The sequence below is a fragment of the Diabrotica undecimpunctata genome, chromosome 1 (assembly GCF_040954645.1).
Source record: "Diabrotica undecimpunctata isolate CICGRU chromosome 1, icDiaUnde3, whole genome shotgun sequence".
NCBI classification, from domain to species: Eukaryota; Metazoa; Arthropoda; class Insecta; order Coleoptera; family Chrysomelidae; genus Diabrotica; species Diabrotica undecimpunctata.
In genome coordinates, this window is record NC_092803.1 from 82,139,703 (window position 1) to 82,160,995 (window position 21,293).

The following is a 21,293-nucleotide window of genomic DNA, read 5'->3' on the forward strand; positions in this document are numbered from 1 at the left end:
TAGAATGGAGAACCATTTGAGCTCGGTTTTTTTTTAGATTTGAACTTTTTCAAAATGAAGCGCGATTGCAGAATTTGCAATATCTTGGCTTCTGTGGCACGTAAAACATAATTTTTTTTTAAACTGGGATAGGTCAACAAAAAGTTGTTTACATTATCGCTTTCTACGATAAACAAATCCTTACTATTTTTATTAGTTACATTACATACCATTATGCAAAAACAAAGTTATTAAAATGTATAAATTTCTGCAAAATCAAGGGTTTTTTGCAACTATTTTGGTGAATTCTTTATATATTTTAATTTAGAAACTCACAAATGGAAGAACTTTTTGAATCTACAATTTTTATTTTAACTATTTTTCTCTAACTGGATAAAAAACATTTATAGCCAAAATCACCTGCATGTCTTCACAGATTTATTATTAACTAACCCTCATATATCTTTTAGAACCTTCAAATATCTGTATAAAATTTTTACGTGAAACCAATAATTTTTTCCCAGATGGACCTTTGTATAAATTAGTTCTCCGATAAAGATGAACTTATTTCTACTTTTCAATACAATAACTAAAACATTTTTTTCAAGGTAATTACGTAACGGAAACGGTGTAAAATAAAAGAATATAAAAAAATTTTCTATTTACTTACCAGAGTGTAATATCCATCTTTGACAAGCCGAAGGATTTTTGTCGGAAATCTGAACATTCTTAATCCATGAATATTGTATGGTGATAAACCACATTTGTAATAACAACAAATATTTCCGGCCATCTGTAAAAAACCATTTATTTATTATGGAAGTAACATTATTTTAATTTAAAATCACTTTTTTCAAATATTATCGAATGTATGTAGTATCCGGTAAAATTTATTTCTAAATACCTAATTTGTTTTCTCATACAATGTTTTTTTATGTTTTAAACACATATAATTAAAATGTTTTACTTACCTCGGACCAAATTTTTGTAATACACTTCCAAATAAAATAAAATATTTAAATTCTTTAAACTTATTTAGATATAGGAAGATTTAGAAGCCACAGTACGTTTATGTACAATTTTAGTTGACACGATATTTACTAGTTGATAGTAATAACTCTATTTTAAATGAATATCTTAAGTGATTCAAGGTCTGTTTTTTGTAACATTTGTAAGTAAACCTGTTGCTACTATGTCAGTGAAATATTGCAACGCTGGTGAATTTAATTCAGTGGATCAAAAATGGACGTTTAGTTTAGTCCTTAACTTTTTCACATAGCACCATCTAGTATAATGTATATCAAACAAACAATGGTATATTAAAATCTATTGAGACAGAAAGAGTGGTGACATCTAGTGACTGTCTCAATTAGAATCAAACAAATTTATACATTGCGTTGGCTAACTAGTCCTATTTAAACAATGGTAATAGTAATAATAATAATATTAATGTATCTATAATAATGTATCTATATTAATGTTAATTCTAGACATATGCAAATATAAACTGAATTATTAAATATAATACTTATGTTTATAAACATGTTTTAGACATTATGTGTTGTGTTGTGTCGCAACACAAATATTTACGCGATGTGCATTGTGGACAGTGAATGTATTAAGAAGCAAAATATAAAATAAAGACAGTACAACAATTCAAAAATAAAATATGAAAAACAGTGATTGTCTATAATAATAAGTCATAGAAGAACTTTATTTTTAGTTGTAATAACATAGACTGAGATTACGTATTATGTAATACACCTAAGTATCAGACTTTTTACCATATTTAATTTTTTTTCTGGTTTTTCATGCTTACTTGAATCATAATCGATACTATCATATATCACGTCATCAGGTGGGCGAAGGGACTTTTTTATCTAGGTTCAGATACGTTTTATTGGGCTGCTGGACTTTATAGTCTTTCTAAAACACGGATTGGTACTTATTTGTAAAACTCAGCAGCTATTAGTCATTGTTCACTGCTGTATCGAACAGGTGATAAAATAATTGTTAATACGAGATTTTTAGTCTTCAGACAAAGGGGTTACCTGCTGATTAGACCGTTTATAAGGTCAACACCATAATATGGTTATTATTATGGATATTATTAATATTATATATGACTGTTATTGGTATTTTCTTTGTTTGTTGTTGAGCAAGTGCTTGCTTGAATCGCTGCTGTCATATGTAGGTTGAAGCAAGACGTACATTTTTTGTATTTTTCCAAAGCACAGTACTTATTTAACCACCATATGGTATTCCCATATATTCTACAGTATATTGTAAAGTTGCTTTAGGATGCTCTGGGTTCCAGATAAGTAGAGAAAAATGACATTTGATCTTCAAATTTCCGTTTTAAAATTTATTTTGCCGCCTAGCCACTAGTCGTCCTTTTTGTTTTTAAAGCGTTGATGTAGGCATTTCTCAGCTTTGTCCAACAATCTCGACATTCTTGCCCTAACAAAATTTAAACGTACTATTTTAAGTTCTTACTAGCAGATGCACCCGTTCTTCGCACGGGTTATAAGTGTTGACGTAAAATTTTAACCCAGTTGGTTCAGTAGGTGGTTTTTGCGATTATTCGGAACAAACACACACACACACACACACACACACACACACACACACACACACACACACACACACACACACACACACACACACACACACACACACACACACACACACACACACACACACACACGCATACACAGACCAAAACCATCTCTATGTTATAATATATAGGATAATGTTTTTTTTCTGGTTTGTTTTTTTAAATATTTGGTTTTAATACGAAATTCAGATCACTGGGTTTTGAGTTTCGCATTGGATTCAGTACAGTGGGAGAAATTGTTAAAGAATGTTGTGAGGCCATATGGAAAACACTGCAACCTATATACATACTCCAACCTGACCAAAATAATTGGACACAAATAGCCATAGAGTTTAAAAGAAAGTAGCAGTTTCCACGTAACAGTACTTTAGACGGTAAACATGTTTAAATACAATGTCCAAATAACGCAGGGAGTGCTTATTTTAATTACAAATGTACTCACTCCATATTTCTTTTTGCTTTAGTCGATACGAACTACGAATTTATATGCATTGATGTCGGTAATTATGGTAGAAACAGTGATGGAGTCATTTTTAAAAGATTGCTGTTAGGCCAATGGTTTGAAGAAAACAGAATTGATATTCCCTCAGATAAGCCACTAACACCTAAAGGACCTCTATGCCCGTATGTTATGGTTGGTAATGAAGAATTTCCTCTGAAACTCTATTTGATGCAACCATTCAGTAGAAACAACTTGCTGGCGAAGCAAAATCAATTTTCAATAACCGGTTTTCGAGAGCAGGTCGCATTGTGGAAAATGCCATTGACATTCTAACAGCGCGATGTAGAACTTTTAGAAAATCAATCTAAACAAGCCCAGAAGTTGTTAATGAAATTATATTGGCATGCTGCCTTCATACCTACTTGAGAATTTGATCGTCTGCATCTGTGGAACCTGTTGAAATAAATTCGATCCAGTCATTAAAGCCTATTAATTGTATCTGAAGAAACTGCATATTGGACGCTTTTGGTGTTCGAGAACTATACAAGAACTTCTTTGTTTCTAATTCAGGCAATGAAATGTGTCCATGGCAGAGAGATATTATTCGTGGAGGCAGACGTTAATGATATGTTGAGAAAAGGTAGGACAGTTGGGTACCTAATAATAATGTTTTCAGTCTGTAAAAGTATGGATTTATAAAGAGAATTCCTAGATGTATACCGAATAATATATTAATAAAGTAAAACAATTTGAATCCATACTTACAGTTTTTGTTTATTTTTCCACCAATTTCCTCCCAAGGTTCTTGTGGTTTTCTTTGATCCCGGTAGTCCTTATTTTGTAAGTTTTTCAAGAAATCATACTTTCGTACTCATACTTTCGTTTCTTCTACTAACTGTTCCTCCTTATCTAAACGTATAAATATACTTAATAAATAAATAAACAAACTCACGGCCTGGTCGATATAACCTCGTCTTGATGTATTAACACGCTGTAAGACTGACGAAAATCCGACCACGTTAAATATTGAAAACACGTGTTAAGACGTGTTACAGCGTGTGGACGATCTCTGACGACACATCACAATAATATATATACAGTGCTAGTCAAAAGTCCCTTCCCTCCCTCGTATCTTTTGAACGGTTATTGTTATAATAGTGAAATTTGGAGGGAGGTAATAAACAGACGTAGGCTTCTCAACTAGTCATAACAAGTGACGTAATAGTGACAGATGACGTTACAGCGCCACTGTGACAGATAATTTTAAACGGGACCTTATGGCAAGTGATACCTCGTTTGAAAGGTATTGAAAATACCTATTCAGTCATAATAATTTTTTTTGAGTTTAAGCTCATTTTGATGAATAAATTAAATAAATACTAAAATTGTAGCTTCTCATTTAATTGATAAATATTTAACAACCAGTTCTATAGTAAGTGTTCAAATTGTGCTCCATCTACTTCCTGACAGTAATGCATCCTATTTCCAAACTCTTGCCGTACTCGTTCAAACGTGTCGGGGGAAATTGCCCTACATTCTTTAACAATTCGTTGTTTCAAAATGTCAACATTGTCGGTTGCTGTAACGTAAACTTTAGATTTCAAGTATCAACACAGAAAAAAATCTAATGTTGTGAGATCCGGTGACTGAGCTGGCCATTCTATCGTACCTCGTCGTCCGATCCATCTACCACGATATTCTTCATCTAGGTAACGTCTTACTGCACCATAATGGTGTGCAGGAGCACCATCTTGTTGAAAAGTTATTTCCAAGTTACCGAATTCATCTGGATTATCCTTCAGAATTTCAAGTATTAATGGTTCAATTGCATTTTGTAACATCTTCAGATACACTTCACCGGTTAAGTTAGTATTGAGAAAAACAGGCCTAACTATGTTTTTTCCCAAAATACCTGCCCAAACAAAGACGTGAGGATTTGTGTTACTCCAATACCTCACATTGTGTGTGTTAACATTTCCATTAAGAGAAAAAGTACTTTCGTCACTAAAACAAATTGTTTTTATGTAATTGGGCTCTTGGTTAATTTTATTGGACATATTTTCACAGAATTCTAGTCTTCGGTCAGGGTCATCATCTGAAAGTTGGTGCACAATTTTTAATTTGTATGGATAAAATTTTCTTTCAGCCAACACTTAGTGTAATGTCTTTTGACTGATTCCATAGATAGATGCAACTTGGGCTATAGAAGAAGTACGGTTCACTACGATTTCTAAAATTATGTTAATTTCTTTGTCGTCACTAATTGTTGGTCGACCAGATCGTTTGACATCTTGAACACAACCTGTTTGTTTAAACTTCCGAAGAAGCTTCTTCAAATAAGCTCTCGATGTAGGGCGATCGTGGTACCTCTCATAAAAAAGACGTTCCGCTGCATGGAAATTATTTCCACATTCACCAATTATTAACACAGCTGCTACTTTGTCGGCTACAGTACGTACCATTCTGCCTTTGTAAAAATTTAAACGTCTTGTTAAACAATATTTAAACTAAATATTACCTAATAACAACTAACTAAAAACAACTTGACTAAACTAGGCAGAAACAGAAAGTTAATATTCAGGTATAAACGCGTTTGCAAACTAAAAGTAACTAGAGAATTGACTAAACTAAGTAGAAACAGAAACTAAATATTGAGCTATAAACGTTTTTGCAAACTAAAAACAACTAGAGAATTGACAAACGTCAAATTTTTTGACAAATAACCAAAATCGGACGTTAGAATTTTTATTAATTAAATGCCAAACCAGAATTTTAATGTTTATTTTCTTTATTTATTCGTCAAAATCATCTTAAATCCAAACAAAATTAGAATGATTGAATAGGTATATTATAATAATTGTAGTTTCGCATTTAATTAATAAATATTCTAACGTTCGCCTCTAGTTAATTGTCAAAAAAGTTGATTTTGACGTACAAACAATTAGAGAATTGAAAAATGTCAACTTTTTGACAAGTAACCAGTGGCGGAGGTTTTAATATTTATTAATTAAATGCGAAACTACAATTTTAGTATTTATTTAATTTATTCATCAAAATGAGCTTAAACTTAAATAAAATTAGTATGGTTGAATAGGTGTTTTCAATACCTTTCAAACGAAGTATCACTTGCCATAAGGTGCTATTTAAAATTATCTGTCACAGTGGCGTGATAACGTCATCTGTCACTATTACGTCACTTGTTATGACTAGTTAAGAAACCTACGTCTGTTTATTACCTCCCTCCAAATTTCACTATTATAAGTAAAACCGTTGAAAAGATACGAGGGGGGGGGACTTTTGACTAGCACTATATATATATATATATATATATATATATATATATATATATATATACTAAAAATAAAGTAGTAGATATTTCTATGACACGTATTAATGCGTGTTAACACGACGCTTGTTAATAATGTGTCCTTAGCTTTAGTACGTGTTACGTGGATTTCTTAGATTATGTCGGGTGTTTAACACGTTTGACTGTTTGACTCTACGTACACTTTGTCTAAACGTTTCATGTTTTCTCAAAAATAAAAATCGAGTGTATTGTGATCTGTGGATCTGCAGATCTGACTGTCCATGATCAAAATCTTTACGAATAGTTAGCCTAGATTCAGACCTTCCAAATTTTTACAAAATTTTTTATGGAAAGCGCCTCATTTATATTGCATGCAGATTGTATAATATTCATTAAGAATAAATAAGGATTCTCAATTATTGAGGTTTGAAACGAGGGTTCAACAGTGCATATCGATGGAGTGAATGACTGTTACCTGCTATAATTGTAAACAAGCCATAAGTTTTTCTTATGTAAATACTGTTACTTGGGCCTATATTACATTTCTAAAATTTAAACATTATAGGTGATTATTTATATACTAGTGATTTTGCCCGTCACCATGCGACAGTAGGATCCAATCAATTGCATCTACAATCAATACAATTAATTTTTTCTGTCTTCCTCCTATTTATGGCTAGAACAGAATAATATTTTAATCTGTTTTACAACTTTTATAACAAATAAGTCACTTTTGGACAGTCTCTAAACTTTTTGCTCAAAGCCGTCTTATGAAATTGACATACGTATAAAACCAGCGTAATTCTAGTTTGGCGATTTATTTGTTGGGAAATCTCGAGTTTTGTATTATATTTTTTACCGATCACCAAATTCGCAACCAATTTTTTAGGATCTACAAAATTTTCAAAATAATTAAAAATTTGATTTTTTAAATAATAAATGTCTTGCATGAAAGGGTCTTTTCACCTTCTGATAAATATTGTCCTATCTGAAAGATGGATTTATTTAGAAAGTAAAATGTACCCGTCATTTCACGTCAAATATGTTGCGGTTACTTATCTGTAAGATAAATGTAAAATTTATTTCGAAACACACCAATATTTAATTAGTTGTCAAAGAAATCATAATAATGTTTTACTATCTCTTTTAATTATACAATTTGTGGCGGCAGGAATAAATTAAATTATGTAAAGAAAAATTTAATAACGAATAAAAAAATATTACACGTTTAAGGATTCTTCTCAGGTTTTTCCATAACACTTAAATATTATATAAGCTTAGCTTAAACATCTTCAACTTCAAAAAGTTCAATATTGTTTTCATTTAACAATTCAACTTCAAAATTGTCTTCAACTGTCAATTTTGATCTCTCGCTATAGTTTATTTTTATGAACGAGAGAGTAATTAGCATAATTTTAACTGGTAGCTCCGACCACTCCATGGGCGTGCTCAAGATTAATTGAAAAATTACTTTGAATAATTGTAAAAAATAAATGAATTATTTCAGTGTTATAAAGTGTTATGTGTATGTAAATAAAAGTGACCTCTTTTATCACACACTATATTAGAACTGACTGGCCTACATTAAAAAGGGTTTTAAAAAATTCACATTTTTTTTAATTTTTAAAAATGACAAAAGAGAAAAAGAGTTTTTAAAACCGTCTAAGGTATGTTAAATAGATGAATAAAAATATTAATATAAAACTTACAGCTACTTGTTACAAATCCAAATTAGATTCAGAAGATGAACTTTCAGAACCAAGATTTATAATAACTGGCTCGATCATTTTATCAGTAATATTGTCCAGCTTCCACATTTTTTCCTCTTCTTTAATAGTGTGATTTACTGCCTTTTCCCAGTTTTCAGGTTTTACATTATTTACGGCCTCCAAAAACAACTGTTTAACATCATGGATTTTAAAAGTGGTATTTTTTCTTGAAACTTCACTCTTTATCTGTGCCCATACCAGTTCAATCGGGTTTAATTCACAATGATATGGTGGGGATCTAAGTACTGTCATTCCACGATTTTTGGCAATTTCATCAATTTCGTATTTTTAAAATTTTTCTTTATGAAGGCACACAATGAATAAAGTTCCTTTCTTATAGATCCGGGATGGTACGTAATATTTTTTGAACTCAGCCAATTCTGCAAGTATTTTTTTTAACCACTTGGTTGTGGGCAGTCCTTCTATAAGTCTGGAGTGATAACTTGCATTATCCATTACTATTACACAGTTCTTAGGAAGAAGATCTATCATTTGTTCGAACCATTCTTGAAAGACATTAGCTTTCATGTCTTCATGGTAGTCACCGGTACGAGTTGATTCAAAAGTTAATAAACCACCTTCAACAAAACCGTCTGAACTGCCAATGTGTACTATTATCAGCCTGCGTCCCTTTCCTGATGGTGGGTTTAAACCAGTAGATAAGTTATTTACAAAAGCATGCCTTTGACTTGTAACAGTTTCATCCTGCCAAAATTTATTTGGTGTATGACCCTCGTTGATCCATGTTTCAACAAGATAAAATATTTTTCTTTTTTGGTTTCTCATTTCCTTTATGGTTCTTAGAAAATGTCTTCTCCATATGACAATATCGCTTCTTTCTAATAAAATAGACTTTCTGGGATTCTTTTTCCAGCGGAAGCCTATTTCTTTTAAAAGTTTCCATAACGTACTTCGACTCATTTCTGGGTAATCCTTATCATCTCGAACTGAGACAAGAACTTTATCCAATGTTGGAAATTCTTGTCTAAAGAAGAATTCATGCACTTTCCGTCGAAGTCCTTCTTTAAAATGATATTCTATTTGAAATTTTGGTTTCCCTGGAGCATTACGTGGCATTTGAAAACTACCACATTTGTCTTCTTTAATAACTCTGTAAATCGTAGATTTCCCAACACCAAGTGTACTGCTAACTAACTCAACGGTCTCATCAACACTTTCACATAAACGTTTGTCTGTAAATGATTTAAAACAATTAAATATTAATGTTTTTTCATTAACTGTTAGAGGGCCAATTTTTCGGGGTTTACACGGCACTTCCAAATTTTCCATAACACTAGTATACACAATAAACTGCACCTTGCAACTGAAGTACCTACTTTTAGTGAACTGTTAAGAATTTTGAATACGCCACTTGGACCTTCTTATATACAAAATGGAAAAACCCACTATCACATTTTCTGTGAAATAAGTTTAGAAGGTAATTATCTAGTCAATTACTGTCGTAGATTCCTGGAATTAAAGAATTAAATGTTTGATTGTTGAAACCCTTACTTCGTGGAATGCACTCATTTCAGATAAAATAAAACGTTTTATTTTATCTAAAGAATTAAACTTTATTTTGCAAATAGGCAAAGAATTAAACTTTATTTTGCAAATAGATAAAATAAAACGTTTTATTTTATCTAAAGAATTAAACTTTATTTTGCAAATAGGTAGGTACTTATTAAACTTTTATTGGTTATATATAACCAATAAAATAAACATCTTACATTTCATGCAAATTCATTAGTACCTGTTAACCTCCATCACTCCGACACTGGCAACCTTATTTAGGGATTAGTAACCCTCACAACTATTGTATTCTATTCTGCTCCAACCTTTATACCTGGTGGTCATACTCAATTTAAAATTGTTTTCTTATATACCTCTGTAAACTTGTTGACAAATATCTGTTTTTCATTGAGTCACCCGTATCAACAGTTTGGGGATTTGCATACATAATTTATTGTTTTATTACTCTCTCATACATAAAAATACACTATAGGTTATGCTCGGAGCCACAGCCACTTCCACTAGATGAAATAATACCTAAACCTTCTATCTAATACATAAAAAATATGTTGCATATCTGGTTCTAATATGAAATTTATTATAGAAATTGGATTGATTAGGGGACTTCTTAAAAATAGTTTTACTGTATAATCAGAATCTCCTTGTAAGAACCCATTTCTATTATCTTAATTTAAACTTATCAAGAATACAGAATTATTTATTCCTACCTGGTAGGTACCTAGAAAAACATATTCTATAAGTATCACGAAATTGTCAGAAATTAAAATCAATATTCTATATATTCCATAGAAGATTTATTGAAAGTTTTGAAAATTGCCTACTACACTCTGGATATTTTGTATACTTAAGTATTTTTTATATAATAATTGAATTTATTTTATAATTATTAAAAGAGACAATCTAGGTGCTATGTGCATATGTTTTATCTTGGAATCCGATACTACTATTATTAAATCAATAGCACCAATATCTCTTGAAAAATATTAATTAATCCATTAATTAATCATCAAGATTATGAAAATATTAAATGCCTATACACCTATTTTATAATCATTTATTATCAACTCTTTACAATATTTACACTAAGTTTGTAAACATTAAACATCACACTGATCATACTCTCCGATTTCATTAAATCTTTTAATATCCATGTCTCTAACCTACATTAAACAACAATATTAAGGCTATATTTTAAATTTCGCAATAACCTACAACATAATACCGAACTACAATAAACACAATTTATTTTCCAGGTAAGTTTTTATTCAGTACTTTATTTGGCAAATAAATATGTTGTGTTTTATATGTCAGATAATTTTAATTTATTTTATCTGTCAGTTTATCTGTTCAGATTTCTTTCCTAGGTGACGCTAAAATTTTAAATCTAAACCAACATAAAACTTTAAAGTCTACGAGGACTTTGTCAAAGCAACTGATTGAAATGACAATCTTTCAATCTTTCGTAGACATACCGTCTCAGGACTCGCAACTAATGTAGAGTCATATGTCGCCATGTTACCAATCCAACGGTAACTTTAACATCTTAACTGTAAATTAGACATAATGTAAACCAAATTTTATTTAATAATTTTTAAAGGGTTTTTACCCACATATTTAGTGGCTACATCCATGTATTAACTAGTAAGTATTAACCACATTTTTACATTAACCTTAGTCAAAACTTAAATTATTTCATGTTCTTTTTAATTAAGTGGTTAAATACTATTTTAGGACACTGATGATGGAATATTTATTCCGAAAACGTTTTGTCAATTCAACATAGCCCAACTGGGTTTTTTATATACCTTTTTATAAAGGATTTTATTCAAAAATTTTTAATATATGGTATACAGCCAAATACAGGAACTTTGTTTCCTTGTGGATTTTAAAGTTTTATGTTGGTTTAGATTTAAAATTTTAGCGTCACCTAGGAAAGAAATCTGAACAGATAAACTGACAGATAAAATAAATTAAAATTATCTGACATATAAAACACAACATATTTATTTGCCAAATAAAGTACTGAATAAAAACTTACCTGGAAAATAAATTGTGTTTATTGTAGTTCGGTATTATGTTGTAGGTTATTGCGAAATTAAAAATATAACCTTAATATTGTTGTTTAATGTAGGTTAGAGACATGGATATTAAAAGATTTAATGAAATCGGAGAGTATGATCAGTGTGATGTTTAATGTTTACAAACTTAGTGTAAATATTGTAAAGAGTTGATAATAAATGATTATAAAATAGGTGTATAGGCATTTAATATTTTTATAATCTTGATGATTAATTAATGGATTAATTAATATTTTTCAAGAGATATTGGTGCTATTGATTTAATAATAGTAGTATCGGATTCCAAGATAAAACATATGCACATAGCACCTAGATTGTCTCTTTTAATAATTATAAAATAAATTCAATTATTAAATAAAAAATACTTAAGTATACAAAATATCCAGAGTGTAGTAGGCAATTTTTAAAACTTTCAATAAATCTTCTATGGAATATATAGAATATTGATTTTAATTTCTGACAATTTCGTGATACTTATAGAATATGTTTTTCTAGGTACCTACCAGGTAGGAATAAATAATTCTGTATTCTTGATAAGTTTAAATTAAGATAATAGAAATGGGTTCTTACAAGGAGATTCTGATTATACAGTAAAACTATTTTTAAGAAGTCCCCTAATCAATCCAATTTCTATAATAAATTTCATATTAGAACCAGATATGCAACATATTTTTTATGTATTAGATAGAAGGTTTAGGTATTATTTCATCTAGTGGAAGTGGCTGCCTTTGACTTGTAACAGTTTCATCCTGCCAAAATTTATTTGGTGTATGACCCTCGTTGATCCATGTTTCAACAAGATAAAATATTTTTCTTTTTTGGTTTCTCATTTCCTTTATGGTTCTTAGAAAATGTCTTCTCCATATGACAATATCGCTTCTTTCTAATAAAATAGACTTTCTGGGATTCTTTTTCCAGCGGAAGCCTATTTCTTTTAAAAGTTTCCATAACGTACTTCGACTCATTTCTGGGTAATCCTTATCATCTCGAACTGAGACAAGAACTTTATCCAATGTTGGAAATTCTTGTCTAAAGAAGAATTCATGCACTTTCCGTCGAAGTCCTTCTTTAAAATGATATTCTATTTGAAATTTTGGTTTCCCTGGAGCATTACGTGGCATTTGAAAACTACCACATTTCTCTTCTTTAATAACTCTGTAAATCGTAGATTTCCCAACACCAAGTGTACTGCTAACTAACTCAACGGTCTCATCAACACTTTCACATAAACGTTTGTCTGTAAATGATTTAAAACAATTAAATATTAATGTTTTTTCATTAACTGTTAGAGGGCCAATTTTTCGGCGTTTACACGGCACTTCCAAATTTTCCATAACACTAGTATACACAATAAACTGCACCTTGCAACTGAAGTACCTACTTTTAGTGAACTGTTAAGAATTTTGAATACGCCACTTGGACCTTCTTATATACAAAATGGAAAAACCCACTATCACATTTTCTGTGAAATAAGTTTAGAAGGTAATTATCTAGTCAATTACTGTCGTAGATTCCTGGAATTAAAGAATTAAATGTTTGATTGTTGAAACCCTTACTTCGTGGAATGCACTCATTTCAGATAAAATAAAACGTTTTATTTTATCTAAAGAATTAAACTTTATTTTGCAAATAGGCAAAGAATTAAACTTTATTTTGCAAATAGATAAAATAAAACGTTTTATTTTATCTAAAGAATTAAACTTTATTTTGCAAATAGGTAGGTACTTATTAAACTTTTATTGGTTATATATAACCAATAAAATAAACATCTTACATTTCATGCAAATTCATTAGTACCTGTTAACCTCCATCACTCCGACACTGGCAACCTTATTTAGGGATTAGTAACCCTCACAACTATTGTATTCTATTCTGCTCCAACCTTTATACCTGGTGGTCATACTCAATTTAAAATTGTTTTCTTATATACCTCTGTAAACTTGTTGACAAATATCTGTTTTTCATTGAGTCACCCGTATCAACAGTTTGGGGATTTGCATACATAATTTATTGTTTTATTACTCTCTCATACATAAAAATACACTATAGGTTATGCTCGGAGCCACAGCCACTTCCACTAGATGAAATAATACCTAAACCTTCTATCTAATACATAAAAAATATGTTGCATATCTGGTTCTAATATGAAATTTATTATAGAAATTGGATTGATTAGGGGACTTCTTAAAAATAGTTTTACTGTATAATCAGAATCTCCTTGTAAGAACCCATTTCTATTATCTTAATTTAAACTTATCAAGAATACAGAATTATTTATTCCTACCTGGTAGGTACCTAGAAAAACATATTCTATAAGTATCACGAAATTGTCAGAAATTAAAATCAATATTCTATATATTCCATAGAAGATTTATTGAAAGTTTTAAAAATTGCCTACTACACTCTGGATATTTTGTATACTTAAGTATTTTTTATATAATAATTGAATTTATTTTATAATTATTAAAAGAGACAATCTAGGTGCTATGTGCATATGTTTTATCTTGGAATCCGATACTACTATTATTAAATCAATAGCACCAATATCTCTTGAAAAATATTAATTAATCCATTAATTAATCATCAAGATTATGAAAATATTAAATGCCTATACACCTATTTTATAATCATTTATTATCAACTCTTTACAATATTTACACTAAGTTTGTAAACATTAAACATCACACTGATCATACTCTCCGATTTCATTAAATCTTTTAATATCCATGTCTCTAACCTACATTAAACAACAATATTAAGGTTATATTTTTAATTTCGCAATAACCTACAACATAATACCGAACTACAATAAACACAATTTATTTTCCAGGTAAGTTTTTATTCAGTACTTTATTTGGCAAATAAATATGTTGTGTTTTATATGTCAGATAATTTTAATTTATTTTATCTGTCAGTTTATCTGTTCAGATTTATTTCCTAGGTGACGCTAAAATTTTAAATCTAAACCAACATAAAACTTTAAAATCCACAAGGAAACAAAGTTCCTGTATTTGGCTGTATACCATATATTAAAAATTTTTGAATAAAATCCTTTATAAAAAGGTATATAAAAAACCCAGTTGGGCTATGTTGAATTGACAAAACGTTTTCGGAATAAATATTCCATCATCAGTGTCCTAAAATAGTATTTAACCACTTAATTAAAAAGAACATGAAATAATTTAAGTTTTGACTAAGGTTAATGTAAAAATGTGGTTAATACTTACTAGTTAATACATGGATGTAGCCACTAAATATGTGGGTAAAAACCCTTTAAAAATTATTAAATAAAATTTGGTTTACATTATGTCTAATTTACAGTTAAGATGTTAAAGTTACCGTTGGATTGGTAACATGGCGACATATGACTCTACATTAGTTACGAGTCCTGAGACGGTATATCTACGAGGACTTTGTCAAAGCAACTGATTGAAATGACAATCTTTCAATCTTTCGTAGACATACCGTCTCAGGACTCGCAACTAATGTAGAGTCATATGTCGCCATGTTACCAATCCAACGGTAACTTTAACATCTTAACTGTAAATTAGACATAATGTAAACCAAATTTTATTTAATAATTTTTAAAGGGTTTTTACCCACATATTTAGTGGCTACATCCATGTATTAACTAGTAAGTATTAACCACATTTTTACATTAACCTTAGTCAAAACTTAAATTATTTCATGTTCTTTTTAATTAAGTGGTTAAATACTATTTTAGGACACTGATGATGGAATATTTATTCCGAAAACGTTTTGTCAATTCAACATAGCCCAACTGGGTTTTTTATATACCTTTTTATAAAGGATTTTATTCAAAATTTTTTATAAAACTTTAAATTATTTTGTATTAAATCGTACCTTAAAAATATTAATAATAGTATTTATAAAACGTATCGTTTCAAGAACAAAATATGATTAAAATGTCAAATAGTGGTAATTTAGATTTATTTCCTAGATGGCGTCGTTAGTTTACTGGACAAACGGTGTGGCTTGTCATCATAACCTTTTATATAGATCGATTGCCACTATTTTACTTCCTATTATAATAAAATATAAAAAAACATACATTTGCCAGTTTGTTTTAAAACTCACAATCTAAACCTGCCCGCCTCTCTCACGTTTCCTGGCCCTTTAATACTCCCGGCTCATGTCACTCTGGGCTCAATAAACTGGACAATGTTTGCTTTGGTAATGAGATTAGATAGCTAACCTTTGAATCTTGTTTCAGGTTATTTAAGCTCAGGCTCTTTCCCGACGAGGAGTTGTTTGCCAACGATATATCCTTCGAATCGACTGGAGGCGTCATCAAGTTCGATCCGACGGTTGTGTACACTGGAAATTTGGAAGGTGAGTTTTAAGAGAATTAATTTATATACTGCAATGACCAGGGTCGAAACTAGGGACGACTCAGCGTAAAATAGGAAGTAAAGGAAGTAAGTTATGCAATAAAATCCAATGCGAAGTAATAGCTCGAAGATGTTGAATATATTACTAAAAATAACCAACACTGGCTTTAGTAGTCCGTTTTAAGTAAATAAACAAAAATCGATTTTTTGAAAATTTAGAAAGTAAAAGTTCCTTTAATTTTTCGTAATTACAAACATTACGGTTATTTGGTAAAATTGTTTCATGTATTTCATAGAACTAAAATGTTTTCCAATTCAAAATTAAACATTTGTGCAAATTTTGTGTTTAGGTAACAAATAAGTAAAAAAACTAAAATTAACCAACACTGGCTTCGGAACGAGCTTTTCTCATAACGACATCGACGTTAATGCAATCCCATTTGTCTTCATTATAATTCCAGCTTAGTTTAGTGCACTTCGTTCTCCTGTTGTTACTCTCTTTTTCTTCGCGGGAACAGCTCCAGTACGATAGAAAGCCATCAGTTTGAACGTAAAACCGTGACGGCAAATTATGTGAGCGAAATTGTAGGAAAAATAGAGGCTGGTGTTTTCATATCAGCCGTTCTCAACATTAGGCATGTTAAATTTTGCAGACACATCAGAGGTGTGCAACTTTATGTGCAAAAAATTAAAAGATCTGACAGAAAGGAATTTCTTATAAAAGTCTCTTTGTAATGGCATTTTTATAGTGTTAGGTTAAAAGAATATTCACTAAAGAGTAAACAGACAATATCAACTTTATTTCAATATGATCATTCAAGTAAATCCTCCGCTAACTGCTCCTCTATTGAGCTATCACGTCTATATAGCGACCACTCTAATGATTCGTCTATGAATTACTGATGATGTTTAAATATGTTAAATTATCCGTTTAACGACCACTTCAGGTAAGCATCATAACCACCTGTCTTATTGTCAAAATGGCATGTAACCGTGACGAAGATACGTTTAAAATTTGAAGGAAAAATATAGAATACATACTTTATCTTATTGACGCAACAATAAAGTTTGCCTGTGTATTGTGCCTTTTTAGCATTAATTGTATAGAAGTATGTTCAGTTCAAGGAATTGATGAAGAAAACTTAAATAAAACCGCGTATTGTCTTACAATATTTGTTAGATAAAATCTTATAGGAAATTAATGATTAATGATTTATTAAAATTAAACGAAAACATATATCTGTGATGTCGCTCTTCATGCCAAGTTCTTGGCGTCGTTTATTGTAATGAGGGCAGTCCACAAGGATGTGTAGAACACTTAGTGGAGATTGGCAATAGTGACAGATTGGCTTACGATCGGCGTTGTCGTTACCCATAATACCGATGTGGGAGGGAATCCATATGATAGTGATATGGATGTCGTGGATGATAAGATTTTGGTAAGTCTCATGGATTTTTTCTACAAGAGGGTGATAAGTAAATAGATTATTGATGGACTGAATAGAGGCAAGGGAGTCTGTACAGATGGCAATATGTTGATTGGGTGCTGTACAGAGTTTGAAGGCTTGGTAAATAGCATACAGTTCACCAGTGTGAACGCTGCATGTGGCAGGTATTTGACATGAACTAACGACTGTTTCCATAGTGGTAACCGCACAACCAACCCCCTTTTCGCTCTTTGATGCGTCAGTGTAGAGTACCTGATCGAATTTCTTAAAATTAAGAATTTCTAGTAAGGATTTCTTAATCAAATCCTGGTTGGTTTCTGCCTTACTAAACTTTGTAAGTGACACATTAAATTTCGGTAAAGTTTTGGTCCAAGGAGAATTCTGCGGGATCGGGAGAGGTTTAGTTAGGGATAAATTTATATGTGGTATTAAAGTTGGAAGTAGGAGGGCGATAGTGTGTATGCGTGGAGCAGGAGGGTGAGTACTAGTATAGTTGGCTAATATCAACAGTGTGTGTACTGGATTAGAAAGGTTAGCTGAAGTAGAGGCAGCATAAGAAAGGAGGAGATATTGGCGCCTAAGCCAAAGAGGAGGTTCGTTGGCTTCGCGGTAGAGGCTCTCAGCTGGACTGCTCCTAAACAGAGGCGGATAGCAGTATTATGCACTAAATTAAGGGTTTGTAAGGATGTTTTGGATGCTGACATATATATATATATATATATATATATATATATATATATATATATATATATATATATATATATATCATCATCATCATCATGGCTTATTCACTCCTGGCGGAGTGTTTGCCGCCCTTTTGGGCTATTTATTGCGGATTTATTTATTGCGGAGAATCAGTCCGCTGTTGTTTTTTTTATTATTATAGCAGCGTGTGTGACTTGGCATTGTCTACAATTTTCCTCCATTCTTTCCGGTCCTTACAGCGCTCCTTCCAATTGTAGATTCTCAGCTTCTTTATGTCTCCTAAGACTTGATCTCTCCATCTTGTTTTGGGTCTCCCCTTTGGTCTCTTTGTTGTTGGTCTCCATCCAGTTATTCGTTTTAGGGTAGAGTCTGGGTTAGCTCTTTCTATGTGTCCCAGCCACCTAAGCCTTTGCGTCTTCACGAACTTGATTATGTCTTCACCCTCGATGACTTCTTTAATTTCTTCATTGGTTAATCTTCTAAATTCGCCTACACTTATTCTCACCGGTCCCATTATTCGTCGAATTATCTTTCTCTCTAGGATTTCCAACCTCATTTCATCTTTTTGTGTTAGGCACATCGTCTCTGCACCATAGGTGATCACTGGCCTGATTGCAGTCTTGTAAATTTTTAATTTGGTTTTCTTACTAATGTACTTTTCTTTCAGGAATTTTTGGTAATTCCAGTAGGTTTTATTACCCAGTAGGATGCGTTCATTTATTTCATCCGTTCTATCATTTCTGTCATTCACCATCACTCCCAGGTATTTGAAACGGTGTACTCTTTCAAATGTATATGCACCAAGCTTAATTTCTTTCTCTATGTTCGTATTCTCTCTTGAACACTTGAGGTATTTCGTTTTGCTTTGGTTTATTACTAGCCCTCTCTTCTTTGCTTCTTTATCTAGTATTAATATTATGTTCTGCATGGTTTTTAAATCTCTAGTAACCAGTGCAATATCGTCTGCATACGCTATCAGTTGGGCTGAAGATTCGATAATCGTTCCCATAATTTTGGCTGCTCTTACTGCCCCCTCTATGGCAATGTTAAATAATGTTGTTGGCAGGGAGTCTCCCTGTCTGACACCTACCTCCATTTGTACTTCATCTGACGGGCCTTCCCTTGTTAAGATTCGTGCCTTGGATTCCTTCATCGTCATTTTCGTGAGACTTATTAGTTTTTCTTGGATGCCTAATTGATTCATATCCTTAATTAGCTCCTCCCTTATTACACTGTCAAAAGCTTGCTTGTAGTCAATAAACAGTATATGTAGATCTATTCCGTGCTCGTAACTTTTTTCGACGATTTGCGTTACAATGTGTATTGCATCTATTGTTGACTTACCTTCCCTGAATCCATGTTGGTATTCACCTATTTTTGTTCTAGTTTCTTTTTCTATTCTTTGTCTGATCAAATTAGTTAATATTTTGTACATTGTATTTAATAACGTGATTCCCCTGTAGTTAGTGCATTTCGTCTTGTCGCCTTTTTTAGGGATTGGTGTTATCAGACCACAATTCCAGTCGTTCGGCATGCGTTCTTCTTCCCATATTCGTTCTATTAGGTTGTGGATTCTGTGGGCTAGTTCCTCTCCCCCTTTCTTGAAGAACTCATTTATAATGTCGTCTGGCCCTGCTGCTTTCCTTGTCTTTAATCTGTTTATGGTCGCCAATACTTCGCTGTATGAGGGAGGCTCTGATTGTTCTTCATTCCTATTTTCTGTTTGTTCTTCATTTTCTGCATTTTCAGCCTCGTCTTTCTTTTTAAACAGTTCTCTATAGTGTGTTTCCCATTCCATTTTTCCAATATTTGCCGGTATCTCTTTTTTTCTCTGTGATTTTATGTATTTGTATAGTCTTGCATTGTCATTACTATTGGCTTCGAGTTCCTGCAGTAATTCTTCTATCCATTTCTTCTTTTTTGTTTTGCAGCATTTATCTGACTCTTTCTTCTTCTCTTTATAGTGTAGGAGATCTTCTTGTTTCCCTGTGGCCACCCACCTGTGTCTTGCTTTATCCTTGTCTTTACTAGCTTGCTCGCATTCTTCATCGTACCAATCCTTTCTTTTTTTGTCTTTCATTAGTCCTATCGTCTCCTCTGCTGTTGTTAAGATACTATCTTTTATGTCTTCCCATGTTTTATCTATGTTTGATGGTTTTAGGACTAGTCGTTTTTCTTCTAGTTTAGTGCAGAATTTTCTGTTTGCATTATCTGTATTTAGTTTCGACCGATTCCACCTCTTTTTTTTCTTTCTGTCGTTTTTATCTTTAAGTATCTTCAATTTCATGTCGCCTATCACCAAAATGTGATCCGAATCAGCATTGGCTCCCCTGTATGACCTTACATTCTGTACAATTGTTCTCCATTTTTTTGAGATTAGGATGTGGTCTATTTGGTTTCCATCTGTTGTTCCAGGTATTAGCCACGTTACTTTGTGCTCTTTTTTGTGCTTGAATTGAGTGCTAATAATAAAAGTATTGGTTGCTGCTGCTAGATTACATATTCTCCTGCCATTGTTATTCGTATTTTGATGGATCGTTTCTTTTCCTGCGATTTCTCTGTTCGTGTCTTCTTTCCCTATCTTTGCGTTAAAGTCTCCTAGCAGGATTAGTATGTCGTTCTTTGGTATTTCTTCGTACAATTCTTCAAGTTTCTCATAGAATTCATTCTTTTCTTCTTCAGGGGCATTCTCAGTAGGGGCATATATGTTGACAAATGTTAAATTTGCTTGTTTATTTTTCATTCTAATATATGATATTCTTCCATCAACCGCTTTAAAGTTAATAATCTTGTCTCTTACGCTATTACTAACTAGAAAGGCAGTTCCATTGCGCCCCTGTTTGCTTTCTCCTGCGTAGTACATTGTGTAATTTCTTCTAGCAATCATCCCTTCTCCTGCCTACCTTATTTCTTGTAGCGCTAGTATTCCCATCTTGTATTTTATCATTTCTTTTGCCAACTCTTCCATTTTGCTTGGTCTTAGAAGTGTTTTGATATTCCACGTTCCTATTCTTATTTTTCTATTATATATATATATATATATATATATATATATATATATAT

At 31.7% G+C, this 21,293-nt stretch overlaps 1 protein-coding gene across 1 annotated transcript in view; it reads left to right on the forward strand.

The window, feature by feature from the left end:
- LOC140450847 (disintegrin and metalloproteinase domain-containing protein 10-like) overlaps positions 1 to 21,293 on the forward strand; it is a 942,961-nt gene that overhangs the window by 413,860 nt on the left and 507,808 nt on the right. Inside the window, exon 3 of the mRNA XM_072544529.1 lies at positions 15,960 to 16,078. Coding sequence (XP_072400630.1) covers positions 15,960 to 16,078 — 119 coding nt within the window. The remainder of the gene's footprint in view (positions 1 to 15,959; positions 16,079 to 21,293) is intronic.